We start from the raw sequence: 17388 nt of genomic DNA, 5'->3' as shown, positions 1-17388 counted from the left end.
CAAGTCCTGTTGTCAAACCTGCTCCAGCGTGGGCTCCTCTCTCCACGGGTCCACAGGTCCTGCCAGGAGCCTGCTCCAGCGTGGGCTTCCCACGGGGTCACAGCCTCCTTTGGGATATCTGCTCTAACATGGACCACCATGGGCTGAAGGGGCACAGCCTGCCTCACCATGGTCTTCATCAGGGGCTGCAGGGGAGTCTCTGCTCCGGTGCCTGGAACACCACCTCCCCCTCCTTCTTCACTGACCTACCAAGGTCACTTGGTGGTCTGCAACTCTGCAGAGTTGTTCCTCTCACATAGTCTCACTCCTCTCTTCGGCTACAGTTGTGCAGTTGTTTTTCCCCTTTCTTAAATATGTTGTCCCAGAGGTGCTACCACCATCGCTGATGGGCTCAGCCTTGGCCAGCAGCGGGTCCGTTGTGGAGCGGGCTGGCATTGGCTCTTTTGGACATGGGGGAAGCTTCTAGCAGCTTCTCACAGAAGCCACCCCTGCAGCCCCCCCGCTACCAAAACCTTGCCACGCAAACTCAATGACAGCCAGATAAAACAGGAGGACCGAAGGTGACTCAGTTGCTTGCACTGCAACGTACAACATAAAATGCCACACACAAAACCCTTTCAGCTTTCGAAAAGCTCTTGTTAAGATGGACGGGTATGAGCCTTGAGGGATTCAGGTCAGCTGTCACCCTGCACCTTAGGCACACAGCAGCAGCCACAGCCTCAGACGTGGCCTGGGAAGGCACCAGCCCAGGCTCTGAGGAGAGAAGGAAGTCTTCAACAAGACACCATCAGCAGAGCTGAGGGAGAGGTGAAAACTGCCGGGCTCTAGACCAGCAACGCCTCACCTACAAGTCCTGAAACTGGCGTTTACGAAGCTCACAGGAATTTGGAAAGCCTGCGCAGAGTTCGCAGGATTTACTTCAAAGAAATGCCGGCTCGGAAACGGATTCTGCAAATTTGCATCTCAGCAGCACCCAGTTACTGTACATCGCACAGCAGCGCTGGTCCTGCAGGTCAGGTTACTTCCAGACCCAAAGGTCAGGCTGACAAAAGCACTTGGCGATTTTCATGCCGCGAGGCACGCAACCTTGGATCACCTCCTCCTCAACAAGCCACGTATCGAACGTCTCTGTCGGCCGCTGCCGAGCGCAGCGGGCCGGGCCAGCCCCAGCTCTGCACAGCATTTCTCCCTCAGCCCTGTTCAGCAGCCCGGAGCCACAGAGCAAAGCCCAAAGCCGCAGGACGAGGGCCTGGCAGGCCGGGCAGCCCCACACCAGGTGCACACGCAGTCCTTACACTTCCATAATGAAAGCGGCTCCCAACACCAGTGCCGGCAACCTACACAAACACTCACACCCACCTGCCTTCCAGGCTGACCCCCCGTCACAGCCCCGCTGGCACAGCTCTCCTCCCCTTCCACCCCCTCAACAGAAATGTTCACATTTCTGAACACATGCGAGTTGTGCGCCGCTGAAATAGCAATTTTGGAGATCGTGAGAGGGACTACAGAACAAATCACCGGATACTTTTTAACCAATAAACTCTGAGGGCTCTATTACTTTGCTTTGCCTTATTGCTTTTCTTGCCTGGTCGTGCAGGCTCTCTTCCGGAGCCCTAAGTAACAGATTTCTGGTTTTAATGGAGACTCTTCTATTACCACATTTTCCTATTTCTGCATACCTGGCTTTGTAACCTGAATGCTTCTTTGGCAATGCTTTTCCATGCAATTTCATAAAAATAATACGATAAAACAAAACAGAAGAGACTCAGGAATTTTAATATACGGAGCAAGGCAGATCCGTACCTGCATCATTAAGCCCGTTAAATTCATTCTCCAAAACTCTGCTGCTTTGACCTTACAAACTAGGGAAAAAACTTTGACAGCTGATTCTTTTCTTCTAAAAAATGTTCACGGGAGGGCTTTAAGGCCTCAAATTGCCAAAATGCTGGCATTTGGAGGAGAAGAGGCCATGAACATTTAAGATCAGCAACAGATCAGAAATAAGTTAAGCGTTTTCTACTGAAACTTTCAGAAAAGTCTGTGGTCAATAAAATAAAGTTCAACATCAACGTTTAAAGTCTTGCAGGGCTATATGGGGCCCCACTGAGTGAGCTACGTGGAATAACCACATCTCAAAGCTTAGTGACATGGATAAATAAGAGAAGTGAACCTCTGTTTGGGAGGCATTATTTTTCAGCCAGTTTATTTTCAGGCATAATTACTGAAAACTAATATTAATGATTGAGGTTAACAATCTAGGATTGAGGAATAAGTTGCCTAAAGTTTTGACTAGCGCCTAAACTATAAATACACAGTTTGTTCATATATTCCTAGCCATATGACCTCTACTGAGTTTTGTAATTTCTCTGTCTCAACTCTCTCAATTAAAGAGGGATAATGGTGCTGTTCCCTTAATCAACACTCAATTTCGACATCCTTGAACAAAGAATTATGCAAGAATTAATATTACAAGAAGAATTCCAGCAAAAAAATCACTTTCAAATTTAGAAAAAAATACTCAGAAATTGTGATGCTTTCAACCAATTTGTTGCCTATGTTCAAGTGGCACGGGACAACCAAACTTTCTTCCATAGGCTAAAAAAACAAATCATTGAAGAACAAAACTAAATTCAACATGCCTATGTAAGGGAAATGATGATGACAGTAAACCAAAGTTGGAGAAAAATAAGACTTCCGAATGCATTCTTACCATAGTTTTCTTAAAGCTCATCCTTATATGGTTTATGGAAACAAAATATCCACCCCAAAGAACCCATGACTCAAACCTGAAAGCATGAGTTTTAACCATCATCTAAAGCGAAGCCTGTATTGTTAATAGTGTGACACCCTTTCTATACTGGTATTCTTCTGCTTGCTCCTCCTCTTTTATTTTTCTTATAACAGCCTCTCCTGCCATTTTATTCAGCGGTTATCCTGTTCTCTCACCTTTCTATGGAGACAATTTAAAAAACTTTTAAACTTTAGCAATTCAGATCCCCCTGTAACAGTGACTAAGGCTGGCTCTTGGGATCCATGGTGCCATTCCCCACATTGCTGGGTTGTATTTTTGTGAAATTAAATAGTTTACAGCTAACCTACACTAGGTGATTATTTTAATACCTGAGGAGCAAAGGACTCCATTTTCTTAAAGCCTGGTCTACATCAAGGCACATGACCTCCTCATCTTCAAAATAGGAGCAAGATCATCCATTTTGTCCATATAGATAGTCAGAACACACATTCCTCACACAGCAAAACACTCTTCCTCCTGTGCATTTCCAAAGCAGAGCAGGGCTCTCAACGCAATAAATGGTAGTATCATTATATTGTTTTCTAATAAAAGCAAGACGGGGAACAATAAAAATACTAAGTAAAAAGCATACTGAGCTACTCTTACTGCAGACATCCCTTTCTGAAAAGGATAACTTGAAAAATTACCTTAGAAAATAGAAATCAAATGATCCATAACATTTTTTCCCTATTACCCCACCTCAAATCATGAGAATTTCAGCTGTTCTTAAGCTAGAAGTCTAGACTTCACGTTTCCTGAACGAAAACCTGAAAAGATGAGGGAGAACAGTATGATAAAGATTCATGCTCAGGCAGGCAGAAAATAAGTGTCATGGTTTTTAACACTTGAGTTCACCAACTGCAGAACCCAGCCTTAAGGCTCATCTGAATTTTGGCTCCGAGTCCTGTCAACATGGACATCAAAAACATTCAGCAGGCCCTAGCCTCACCTATGACACTTGGACAACCCTGTGGTTTTAAAAGGTTTAGGGGGGGGAAAAACCCCAAAACCATAGCCATCACTGAAATTCATCTATTGCTTTGTAACACCCATGTTCACGTGCAAAAATCCATGAAGTCATCCATTGAAGAGCTGGAATCAGAACTATAGTAACTTCTCATCAATGACCTACAGCACCCAAAAAGATTACTGAAGCATTGCAATATAGCAAGAGAGAGGTAAACAACCTTGAGAATCCTCCTCTCACTTCCCAAGCCAAGCAATCCCAAAGCCTTTTGTCCTAAATGACTGAATTCATAGGGAGAGGTGAAAGAAATTCCTTTACAAAGCACACTATAGCGGTGCAGATCTGTTTATAAAATAGAGAGGTAAATAAGTGCAATATTATAAAAGCAAAAAACCCCCAATTTTCCAGGCTTTTCTGTTTCGTTTTTTTTGTTTTGTTGGGGGTTTTTTGGGGTTTTTTTGTTTTTTTTTAATATCCCTGTATTGCTCACTGACACTTCTTCCAGAAGTTTCATGGGTATCATGATCTCACGTAACAGTAGAAATACACAATTCTTTATCTTTCTCACTTCCAAAGAATCATTAGGGCAGGAGTCTGGAGAAACAGTCCCCAAAACCAATATTTAAAATAGGTGTTGGCTTTTTGCTGTTCAGCAACTTACAGATTTATTTATGGAAGTCCATGCTAAGTTACTGAACTTGAAAATATATCCAAAAAGCAAGCATCTGGTTTCCATCTGTCCTCATGGGAACCTGGAAAGGGCTTTAACTGAAAATAAAATATTGGGGTGCAAAAGAGCAAGATCTCAGGGAGGGAGGGATGCATACAAAGAAAAGTTTCCTATGAAAGGCATTTAATGTTTAAATAAACTCAACAAACTATCAGGAACCTAAAATTGCATGTTACAAAAAGAAAAAAAACCACCTCCCGACAGAATTTTAAGGCATAACTAATATTAAAAATGAGCAAATAAACACACCAAAACTGTATTTTTAATGTCACAATTTGAAAGGTATAATCTTCATAATAAACAGCGAGACTTGTTTACAGAACTAATTAATTTTAAAGACATATACCTGAAAATACTTGACAACACATGCAAATGTTAGGCATCTACTACCGTACACAGCTGGCAAGCACAATTATCTACTTCTGTTTAAGCAAAGCGGACTTGCAGTTGTGACAGCTGTAATTCCAGTTCCTTCCAGGGACAGAGAACAATTCCATATTTAAAAACCCAACATGTCATATTGCCTTACACAGGAAAAAAGGGGCCTTTTATTCTCCTTTCAAATATTTTGCCAACATTTATTTACAAGTAACAAAACATCTAAATGGGTTTTCCACAAGAGGTACGTGCACATCTGCCTCCATGAATATACTGCTTTAAACCTGTAAGTAAAGCTTTTGAAGGCATTGCTTTAAATATTCCTTCCAACCTCCCAAACAAGCTACTTGCCATGTATTCTGTTTCTCTCCATTTTATTTTTTCCACTTTGCACATAAAGAATAGAAGTCAAGTGAAAACTTGACCAGCAGTACAAAAGCATATCAAGTTAAAATATTTATAATAAGGAAGCTGATCATAAAGAATTTCCTCTCTCGCCTTTGCCACGTAGAATCAACGACATTTCCTTCGTAGCTTTTAAAAGGCAGGCTGTCACCGTGCCTCGGCCACTGTGTAAAAACCGGGATGCTGGAGCCCATCAGCCTCAGATGGGACCCACTTGAGTTCACTGGCCTACCAGTGATTTGGGTTCATCTTAATCCCTTGGGTGTACCGCTGCTTTTCTACCAACTGTCATTTTGATCCTCACAAAAAACCCCACAAAAACTAAAAAGCCAGGGCAGGACCCTGTTTCTTTTTCAAATAATTACTGATTATTTTGGTTAGTCCCTCCCAAGCAAACAGCACAGCCAGCCCCGTTTCTGACATGCCGTGAGACTGGCGGCGTACCCAGCCATTTTTCCCCATATTACCATTATTTTCACATTACACTTAAGTCTGTGCCACTATATTAATTTCCACATATTCCACATGAATCTGTGTCAAATTATAACTGATCAAGAGTAAAGCAGGCATCCACAGATGAGTGCACAGTGCTTCTTACAATTTATCATGAATAAAGTTCACTAGGTGCTACCACCAAAAAGGTACCAAATTGAACTTACAAAAATATATCCTGGTTCCTACAACTAATTTCATCAAACTGAGTTCTTTCACATCTTTCATAAAACAGCACATGAACACGGTCACAGTGCAAAAGCCATTATTCCAAGCCATAATGCTCTTCCAATTTTCTCGGACCTCAAATTAACAGCGCTAACCAACAGATCACGGTGTTCCTTTAAAGCAGCAGCAAACTCGGGCAGTATCAAAGAATTTATATGTGCTTTCAAGAGTAACCTCAACATTCTTGCATTGGAGTTCAAACTATCAGTAGTCTGTGTGGAGGTAGATAAAAGCTCAGGGAAGTGTAAAAAACCCTGAAGATAATTAAAAGCAGTAAAAAAAAAAAAAAGATATGTCTTAGATTTTCCTGTCTGTGGCAACAACTCATATTTTGAAGGCCGATGGTTTCACGCTGACAGCTTCTCTTTAACCTTGCACGTGAACAATAACAGCTCAAAATATTTAATTTAGTTTGGTTTTGTTTTGGGACAAGAGGCAAAAATCAGAAGAATATAATTAAGGAGATCCCCCAATATTAAAATGGCTTATCTTGCCACCCTGTTTATAGTCTCAAGGTGTCCTTCCCATGAGCAGCCAGCATCTGCAGTTAGCGTGAGCCAGTCTGACTCCAAGCACCACTTTCTTCCAGGCTAAAAAGAACAAATAAACAACTGAAGCAAGTCTCCTGCTAAACAGCGATCAGAGCGAGGAAGTTTTCACAGGCAGAGGAGCTGGGAGAGCACTGTCTACGGCTTTGCTTTCATGAGATCTGGGCAGAATTAGAAACAGCTGAGACCATGGGACTGCAGACCGGCAGAGCCGCAAGACAGGACATCTGTCCCACGCCCAGATGCTGGGACCGAGGCTACTCCTTTGATCTCTGCTAGTCTGATCCTGACTTAGCCTTCAGCTGTCAGGTAGCCGACGCTGGTGAGTCAGATGCTACGCTGGGTAGGAAGGGTGAGAACAGGAGGGTACCGGGCGAATTCATGATTAATTCGATTTTCAAACCACTCATCCCTACACCCAACCAGAAGCAGCCTCAGACAAGTTATTGCCTGACCGAGACACACCTGCTATTCCTTTCCTATATCTGATTTTAACCCTGCCCATCAATTTATGGTGACAGGAGAAAGTGGGCCAAACCCCCACACTCCAGCTGCCTGCTGGAGTGACTCAGTGAGCTCCTGGAAAGTGCATTTCTAAAAAAGGGCTGCCTGCCTCGTTGGGAGACAGAAAAGCAAGTGCCACACTAGATACAACGTGCGATTCTTCTGATGAGCTGGTATAATACCTCTGTTTCATCAAGAAACTTCCAATGCCAACTTTACAAGTTTCACTCGAGAAGATGCCCTAGGCATGAATCACACCACAAGATACTCCTTTCCTCAGAGGCTGAGCAAAGGGAATCCCTTATTAAAGGTAGCTAAGGACCAAAGTACAGAAGGACAACAGGAAAAACAAGAAACAACAAGCAGGGCTGAACTGGAGCCTCTTAGGAAAGAAATCACTCGCACAATCATTCAACTACACGTTACTTAGGGCTAGGAACAAGCACCACCACCCTGGAGAACTGGACATTTGTCAGACCTACAACCACGTCTCTTCTTATTCTTACATATTCATGTCTCTTTTATTCTTACACTGATGAACTCTGATAGAGGTGGTCCTTTCGTTAAGGGCAGGAAAATTTGCCAGAAAAGGTAGTAACTGGTTAAGAGATACTGCTATGGGCCTCAACCAACGCTCATTGAGGAACTTCTCACTGCTGAAGGCGGGCACGAACAGCAATCACGGGGTGCAACTGCTGTTGTTTTCTTTGATAACAAGAAAGGATGGTTCTCATTATGCGATGGTTTCAGAGGCCAATCCTGCTCCAAGATGCTTACTCACATCATTAAATAAAAATAGCAGTCTTCTAATGAAAGCCAGTATTTAGCCCTGGGAGACTTCTGAGAGCTTGAAGGAATTTCTTGCTTGTGCTGCTGCTCTTCCTGCTTCAGTTCCAATAACCCGTATGCGAGCGTCCTGCTCCCTTCTTCCAACACCTCCCAAAACATAGTCCCAGGCTGACAGTGGTATGCTGAGATTCAATGAACTGTATGTTTCAGGAATGGGGAGAGTGGACCAAGCTGTAACTTCTATAGTAGACATTGCTATTAGCAAAGGGAGGCTGCTACTTTGTGAAACAGTAGGATCGCTTTGGGAAAAATCTCTCTGTGACTCTGAGCTGCAGTATATTCATCCATATAACTCAGGGTTAACTGTTTAAATCCATCATTCTGTTTGCTAATAAAAATGATGATGTAGGACTTGATCCAAAAAAGAAGTGCCCCTAGCCAGTCAAGGGAGGGAAAAAGACCTGGTTTTAATTAAACAAGTGTTAACAAAACTAAAGCTCAAAAGGAAGAGTAACTAGACTTCATTCAATGTAGAGCAGGTGACAGAAGGTTGGAAAAGGTCTTTGTTGACTCACATAATTAACACCTAATAAGTTTTCTAAAATGCTATAAATCAAGACACATTTCAGGCTACAGCAGCATATCTTTCAATCGTGGCCACTTAACTCCATGCACTTTGCCAAACCACTTACATGTTTTTATCCTCCAAACAACTGTTACAATGATGGTTAATTTTTTTTTTTTTTTGGAAAAAAAAAAAAGTATCTTACCTTTGCAGAGTCATGTTCAAGTTGCCTGTACATGCCTTGATCTTGTTTTGTGCTTCTAGATGAGTCATCCCGTCCGTGCTTATCCCATCAATGGTGAGAACCACATCACCTATCCCCACGTGTGCTCGGGCTGCTTTACCACCGTCGTTAAGCTGAAATATCACAAGAACGGTAAATGAGAAATTTGGATGATTTATGCTTATATTCTCTGTACACAGGACCACAATATCTTATTCACAGTGCCATTTCACAGGAAGGGGGGGGTGGGGGTGGGGAAAGATGTATTTTCTCCTTTGTGAGTATGTCCCTGTGAAAGTTGCTGCGCTATATTTCTTCCTGGTGAAGCAGTATTTATAGGTTCTTGTTCTTATTTCACTTGAACTACAGGAAAAGTATTGCCCAGTATTGCCTATTTTTCAAAAATCAAACTCCACTTCTACTTTGCTGGCTGCAAGCTGTGCGTGTTCACCAAGAGACACAAGCAGGGATAGGCACACACAGTTTCCTGGATGCCAAGTTCCAGCCTCTTTTCTCTTCATAGGTTAAATTTTTCTCACAAGAGGAGAGGTGAGACTGTAAACCAGCTTTTTCCATTTTAGATTTTCCATCAAAACAATCTTTTCAGAATATATGTATTTGTCAATGATTGGTCACGTGTATGGAAGACTTCATTAACAGTGAAGCTGACTTTTCCCCAGCTGCAACTACCAGAAAGTCAGAAGTTCAGCATTACAGACAGACCAGTTACAGGACTTAGTTTTGCCTTCCTCTCAGTAGGTTTACAGCCCCCAGCGACCTGCAGTATATTCAGACCAGAATAAGAACGGCCTCTTGAGCAGTCTGCCTCTTTGATCAAGGTCACTGACGAAGTTCAGCTCAACTGCCATCAGTCCACTTGAATGAAATAGTCTTGCAACAGAAATCTTTGTAAAGTTCACATTATTGACCCTGACTGAACAATAAATTAACCTTTTCATCTGATGCCACTGAATTTCAACTAGCTTCATTCCCAAGAACAGAAATAGAAATAAAGCAACACATGGTAAGGTCTATGCAACGATTTATATCCCTGGTCCTCAGGTCTGCTAATCATTGTTATAGATGGCTGCAAAGAGCAGTCCTGGATGGTGCAAATTCCCTTTGTTTCCAGATGTATCTCCTATCTCACAGCAGAGAAGTTGTAGCTGCTTGTGCTGTGCATACAAAACCTCACAACTCTTTCCTTTGCCTGCAAGCATGAGTCTGTTCCTTGAAGAAAGTGCTATGTTTTAGGGAGGTGCTGCAAACAGCTGAATTACTTCATCTTTATTTGCAAAAGCGGAGTTCACCTTGGGCCACAGTCATGCTCTAGTAAGCAACTCCTCAAAGGGAGGCAGAAGGAAGGCTTTCACCTCTTTTTTTTTAACTGCCTCTGGTTTAGTTCATTCAGTAGGGATCAAGAAGTTTTGGTTCCTTGTGGTTCCTTTTAACAATGACCAACCACAAAATACAGTCACCAGTCTCCACACCATTCACTTCTCCAACAGGAGAAGTGAGGCTAGCTCTTGAAAACTGTGTATGGCAAAGGGGTAGAAATACATGAAATACTGGGGACTCAGTCTTTGCATTTGTGTATGAACAGTCACTTGTCAGTAAACCTGTGGAAAGTGTCCCATCAGCTTACCTGGTATGATTAAGGCTTTCCTAAAATCTCAGAGACTATAATACATGACAGCTGTGACATGCATTATCAGACAGCATGTAAAGACAAATACTTAAACAGAGGAAAAAGTATTGCCTGATGCACAAGACAAATGCAATACTCCAAAAATGTATAATTTGACAACATACAGTCTGAAAGCAGGAAATTTCACATTCAGTGGATCACGGCCAGCATTCTTCAACATCAATCTATGTCCCACAGACATCTGCAGTAACAATCTTTAGTAACTAAAAACAATAGCCAAAAATTCAAACAAAACCAGAAAAGTCCTTCCAGTTGGTGTTAATCCTACGCTATCAAATACATTATTCTGGTGAAAGGGGAGGCCTGAGATGTAGGAAGATTTGTCATCTCTCAGATTCAAGATAGCGGCCAGTCCCTCAGCATTATAGGTCAACAGAGCAATTTCACCCAGAGTTGAAACCAAAGGGTGCTAACAAGGGAAAGTTAGCAGAGCAAGTCCCATGCAAGGAAGAAAGGTAGAAGACAAAGGAAAAAGGAGATGCACTAATTTCAGAAAAACTTCTTGACTTGCTAAATTAATCAGAATTACAACTTGTACAGTTTTACAAAATGCTTCAGCAACAAAGCCAAAATTCCTCCAAAATTTGGTGTTCATACCCAAATTCTAAGCTAAGAGACCTGCTTACTATAAAACACAGATCAGGGAACCCTACAAGCACATAGAAAGCTATGACCAACTTAGCTATTTATAGGGAAGCTCCTCAAACCTTTGGAGGGGTGGAACCTGCCATAAACAGATCCCTAAACCAATATGTTACGGCATGCTGACATTTGTCAGCAAGGTCTGGAAAAGGGAAAGGAACGTAAGGGCGCTAAAAGCTAAAGGTCAAATGGATCGCTGTGCTTTGTGATTGGACTGCTGAAGTGAATAAAATCTAGCTTTCTCCAAATGTACGCAAACGTGCATGACATTCATGCATTGCAATTCGTGATGAAAAAAGCAACCTACACACATTCAGCAGTAAGACTTCAAAGTGGGGGCGGAGGGTGGGGGGGCTTACTGTCCAAAGAAGCGTAAAATAAAACAACTTAGTAAAAAAAAAAGTCACTTTTTTGTTTGATTCCAGTAGCCAACACACAACAACGCACAACTAATCACCTTACTTTCAAGAGGTCACTCTTAAACTGTTGCCTACTGGTGATGAAACTCTTTGTAAGCACACATGGGAGACAATTGTAAAATCATTTCAGCAGAACCCCAGGCCAAAAATGCCTTAAAAATACAGCTGGAAAGTACACCCTGGAGATGAGAAAGAAAAGCAGACAAGTCCCAAGAAGTGTGATGAGCCCCTAGCTATGTCCACGAGACCTGCTGTGCAGGCAGGGGACTGAATCTGCCTTATAGGTGAGGCTATCATAGACACATCTGAATTATCTAAATACTGGACAAGAGTCTGAAGAGCTGCACACACAGAGCGATGCCAAAGCAGTAATCTCCTTATCTAGATACAGGGGTAAGACTTCCAAGTAACACCTACTGATTTTGGATAAGAGATCTGACTATCCAAGAGAGGTGAGGTTGGTACTTCTAGGAAATCTCAGCTGGAGCACAAGTCCTTGGTTTGCAAAGCGCCTATAACGAAGTCGTACTGAAACTACAGGGCAGAGTTGTACTACAGATGCAAGAATCAAAACTCAGAGAAAGTTCCTCATAATCCTTAGCACAATGGAAACTAACTCAATTTCTTTAATTTTTTTCACCCAGATTCTGAAAAATCCAACAGCTGCAGAAGATATAAAAAGATGTAGGTGCCAAGATATAGGAATTTTTGAAGTGTTATTTATAAATCATTACTACTTCTGTACAGCTTTTTTTGTCCTGCATGAGTGATTTCATTGTTAAACTGCAAGTTTAGCCTTAGCTTAGTAAAATTATGTCATCAGTCACAGAACTACAGTATAGCCTATGCTTAAATACCAAAAGACTAGTAAACTGGTGTGCAAAAGCAAAAAACACCTAATGCTGAAATCCTAGTAGGAAATATGCATATCCTTAAAACACACCTTTATTAAATGTACACGTGCAAACAAATGGAATCAATGCAATAAGATGCACACATGGAAGAGTATGGCATTAAAATTATAAAACAGGCTACTTATGAATCAAACCAGCTTCTAAGCACCACAAATATTCTTGAAATCCTTGATGGATCTGTTTTAATTCTCTATTTACAGTATGAGACAAGTTTTTAAAAATCAAGCATGAATTACAGCTACAACAAAATAGGGAGTTTTTTGATGTTTCAAAGCAGATTTAAAACCATGAAACTGGCCAACCACTAATGTTTCCTCCTACTTAGTTCCACGTCTCTATACTCTGGGAAGCTCATTTGGAGACAGAGGGGGAGGCAAGCAGGAGAGACATGTCATGATCAGGCACCTGCTGAGGCCAGTCACTCCCCCAGCCCCCAGCAGCAAACCTCTTTTCGGCCCCTCAGCAGTAATCAGCTTCATGGCCGAAAGCCAAAAGCCAGCCTATGCCATCCAGAGATGCTCAGGACGCTTTCTAATAAACATAAATAAAATCACCCATCTAAGATTAGATTTCAGTTTTGTTTGACCCAAAAAAAAAATTTTTGTTGTTCTTGTTGTTTTAAACATCAGAATTGCAAAACTGCAATATTGTTCTAAAATACATTCCAAACAGAGATAAAACAGAAGTAAACCAGTTCTTGATCCATGATCAACTTCAAAAGCAACAGTATAAAAAGTAATCTCAACATAGTCTACGCCTCAGGTTTTTAAAAGCAAACAGCCCAAAACACACTGGAATGCAACTGTTTTCTCAAGCTAAATTTTAGCCAGCCTATTATTTTGTTTTGCAGCAACCAATATTTAAAACAAATAGCAAGAAAAATAGCTTCTTTACTTTTAATCTTAAATGAGGTATTTTAAAAGATCCTTTCCAGGAATATTGCATGTGTGCAGATAACATGTGCATCTATCTCTGAATCATTTCTAATTAACATATAACCATCTATTTTTCTTCACATGACTAAGAAGAAAACTTGACAAGCAGTTCTTCTTTGAACTGTCATTACTTAGCTTTCATGCAGTAATAAATGAAACACTTAAATTGCAGTTACTCCTAAGACAAAGATCTATTTGCCTAGAGATGGGAAGTGCCTTTTATCTTTTCCATGACACCTGCTTTGAATCAATCCTAGCTGCAACCGGCTCCTGTGATAGTGCGTCACAACCACTCTCCCAGAGAAACTATTTCATAGTCTGACAGTATACAATGGTCCCCCATCACACAAACATCCTTCAATGTCATCTGCAACTTTCTCTCAGAATGTAATTTCATTGCTCCCAATTTAAATCTCCCTGGGCTATCTGAAATCCCTCCAGCTTGAGTTTTACCCCTTGAGCACTTCCGATACGCGGTTGGCTGTAGCAATTCAGTCTGAAAGACATGCACACTCAAAGCAGAAGTCAACCAGACAATGACCTTTGTATCGTTACCACTCTTGCTTCTATTTCAGTCTACGTCCTTCCCTATATTAAAGTACTTGAAATAATTAAAAAAACAAAACACAACACACCCGCATACAGAAAGAACATTACAGGAAATCTTTGCAGAATCACAAAATAAGCAATCAGGCAACTTCTCTTTTATCAACTCTGCCTTTTCACACAGACGTTCAAACCACAAGGGCTTTATCGCCCTGCTATAATACACCTTCTGCTAATATTTACACTCATTACCTGTTGCTACCTTGTTTATCCCTAGCCTCATTTCACCTGGCCAAAGAACCACCTTGCCCCAACAGCCAGTATTTTAACAGCATGCTCTCAAATGTACATAGAGCTCAAAGCACCCCTTTGGTGAATCACTGCAAGAGAAGAAGTCCTTACTGTATTTTTGGAGAACACAAGCTTGTCCCAAAACATGAGGGCAGGCATGCTTACGCTCCGTGGCTGCACCAGTTCCCTCAAACTAATTGCGCGCCTCCGACCTGACGCCTGATGGGTGGCCCCAGCACCACGCAACCCGGGCAGGCAGCAGCACGGCGTGCTCGGGTCTGACACCCGAACACCACGAGCTCAAATAGGCTATCGCTGTGCTCCAGCGCGCCCCACCTAACGGGGTGGCTCGCCAAAGCCCTTCCTCACCTCCTTCCCTGCCGGGAAGGAAGCGAAAACCCAACGTACACTCCAGACTCCCAATGGGTTTGGGACACTTGGGATCTAGCTTACCACTTCTGCATGAAAAAAAGAGCCATGGGAGCACCTGCTCTTTGTGGCAAATAAGCTTCCTCTGCACTCAATGGAAACTGAGAGCTGTATCATATTCCTCACAGCCTTTACTACAGCAATATTATTCGCATAGCCAACAGATTAGCCATCCGGCCTCAATACTTGCTTCCAAATCAAGAACGTACATGCCAATTTTAAAGTCCAGATCAAATTTATACAGCTGAGTTATAAGAACCCTAATGCAGGGTTTGCAGTGGAAACCGCTGACACAACCAGCTATAAAAGGGGTTATGAGGCAGTCCTGCAAATAACGTGAAGGTTTTCCCCAAACTAAGCAGGGATCAAAATTAGCTTAGGTCAAAAAACCCTCTTGATTACCAGAGTATTTTGCTATGTATCACTGCCAGGAAACCCTGCCCTCGTCTCACTCCACGAGGCCGTACTCCCACGTGCTCCTCTAAGTTTTCATTTCCCTCCTTCTCCTCCCCGTAACATTAAAGGTGCTTCCAGACTGATCTGTAAACCTGTAGGCTAAGGCACACACAGCACGCCAATAATCATTAAAGATAACACGTAAGGAAAAAACATATAGGGCAAAGTACCAACCCACCATGCTTCTCGGTCTGGCTGTGGACCCCAACAGCAGATACCACCCCAGCCCTGGCCAGAGAGCTACCTACGCCTCCCAGCCTGTCCCCCCAGGTCCTCAGAGCTACCTACACCTCCCAGCCTGTCCCCCCAGGTCCTCAGAGCTACCTACGCCTCTCGGCCTGTCCCCCCAGGTCCTCAGAGCTACCTACACCTCCCAGCCTGTCCCCCCAGGTCCTCAGAGCTACCTACGCCTCCCAGCCTGTCCCCCCAGGTCCTCCAGCTTTGCTCCATCCCTTTCCCTCCACACGCAGCAGCTCCCTCGCCGCGGTGCAGCAGTGGCTTGGCTGCAGCAGACCCAAACCAGCCCTTCAACTCATCGCAGGCCACGGGAAAAGGACGGGGAGAGCCCGCAGGCATTCAGCCATTTTGCCAGCAAAGAACCCACAAAACCATCTCTTGCATTTCATTCTCAGTTCTGCTACTTATCCTCAGCGGTAGCCCTGACAACAACATTTTAATGCGATTATGCTGTGCATCCCTGTAGTCCCACATTCAGGAATTATGTCAAACAAAACCTAACCCAAAGTCTGAATTTTCCCTCTACACAAACACGGCTGAGCATGCCTATGGGTTCACAGGTTTTAGGAAAAAAACACATGGTTTCAACCCTCTCCATTTTCTTTTTAACATTTTTCTCTTACTGTATTTCAGACGTTAACATTTATCTAATGCCCTCCACAAAGGAAAAAAAAAAAAAACTTGCTTTTGCACCTTAAATAAACTGTTACACACACACATCCATCACTCTGTCCATCCCTGCATGCACCAAACACGGAGCTATGCACCTACAGAGGAGCATGAGAGGATGTTAGCTGCTAAAAACAGAAGAGCCACCACATAGTGTTAACCAGGTTGATGCAGAAAAGCATCCAAAAATATAAATTAAGTTTACAAAATAGGGTAACTGCACAATGCATAGGCCTTTTGGTTACGTGCTCTTTTATTTTTCAGTCAACTAACACTAAACACATCAACTTCAATGCCAGGGGACTGAAGCAGAAGCAGCAGCCCTCAAGCTTCCCTCGCTTGCCCCAGAACAGGGGGCTAATAAGCAGGAACAGTTTCCACATGCCAGTGCCCGAAGGGTTATTAGCTGGTGCCATCTCTCACTTGTCACAGCTGGACTGATCATGGTTTCCTTGCAGCTCTACTCTTCTATGAGCAGGTTTCATCTCTGCTACCTCTCCCCCTTCCTTAACGACAGCCCAGCTGCTCCAGGACATAAGGAAGCAGAGGCAAACAACTTCACAAAAGGTACCTTTGGCTTTAATTTTTGACATAATACCAATACAGCATCATCACTGCAAATTCAGTAGCAGTTATTAGAAAGGATGATCCCTGTTTTTGAACTTGTCCACATGAAATGGAAGCAGTTAACTACACACAGAGCAATAAATTCCGATACATTTCACATATTTTACATGTAACTTAAACCTTTTTCATGTACTGACATATAAGTTCGAATTGGAATTCAAAGGATTATTAAAATGAGTCAAAATTCACACTCACCTCACACGAGGAATAAAGAAACTACTCTGTGCAAGTGCACCTCTATTGGCATCTAACAAGACTAAATATCTGGTCTTGCTTTTCCAAGCTACTTGAAGCATTGAAGAGAACAAAGAGATAAAAGGATTGTCACCAAGATGGGACAGGCAATACTTGTGGGTCCCCTGAATAACAGGAGACAACTAGTGTTCTGATTTGGAGAAGAAATAATGTCACAATGTCAGTAAACAAGTTGTCAAAAGGACTGAGGCAAAAATAACTCAGACATCGTGGCTAAAATCACATTTGCAAGAAGAACGTGGCAATTCCAAAAAATATATGCTTTCCAAATAGTTAAGTGATGGAAAATGATTTACAGTCAAGTGCCAGAATGTCTGCAGATATTTAAGACCCTAAATTAGTAGCTTTCACTAAGCCTTCTCTCAAGGAGCTCAGTCGTGTTCTCATGCTGCCAGCGTGCCTTAGAGCCCTATTTATTTTAACTGGCTGTCTTCTCTCTGAAGATTATTCTTCTGTTTGGAGAGTTTACAGAACTAATTCAGATTTCTCCCTAGGAGACTATATGCCAGTGGGTAAAAATTACTGCTGCCTTTAATTCTCAGAGAGACAGAAAGAGGAAATGGAATGAAAATGTAGCTAAAAACGCAACGTAAACTTTGTACGCCTGCTTTAGCTTTTGGGAGGTACAAGCCTGTAGAGT

The 17388-nt window shown here is 42.4% G+C and overlaps 1 protein-coding gene across 4 annotated transcripts in view; it reads right to left on the bottom strand.

Moving 5' to 3' along the window:
* PDLIM5 (PDZ and LIM domain 5) overlaps positions 1–17388 on the bottom strand; it is a 131768-nt gene that overhangs the window by 81571 nt on the left and 32809 nt on the right. For all 4 annotated transcript variants that reach the window (XM_059817472.1, XM_059817473.1, XM_059817474.1 and 1 more), the window contains exon 3: positions 8603–8754. In XM_059817472.1, the coding sequence (XP_059673455.1) occupies positions 8603–8754 (152 nt within the window). The remainder of the gene's footprint in view (positions 1–8602; positions 8755–17388) is intronic.

This window comes from Gavia stellata, chromosome 5 (genome assembly GCF_030936135.1).
Source record: "Gavia stellata isolate bGavSte3 chromosome 5, bGavSte3.hap2, whole genome shotgun sequence".
Classification (NCBI taxonomy): Eukaryota; Metazoa; Chordata; class Aves; order Gaviiformes; family Gaviidae; genus Gavia; species Gavia stellata.
This window is presented reverse-complemented; position numbering and strand designations above follow the sequence as displayed.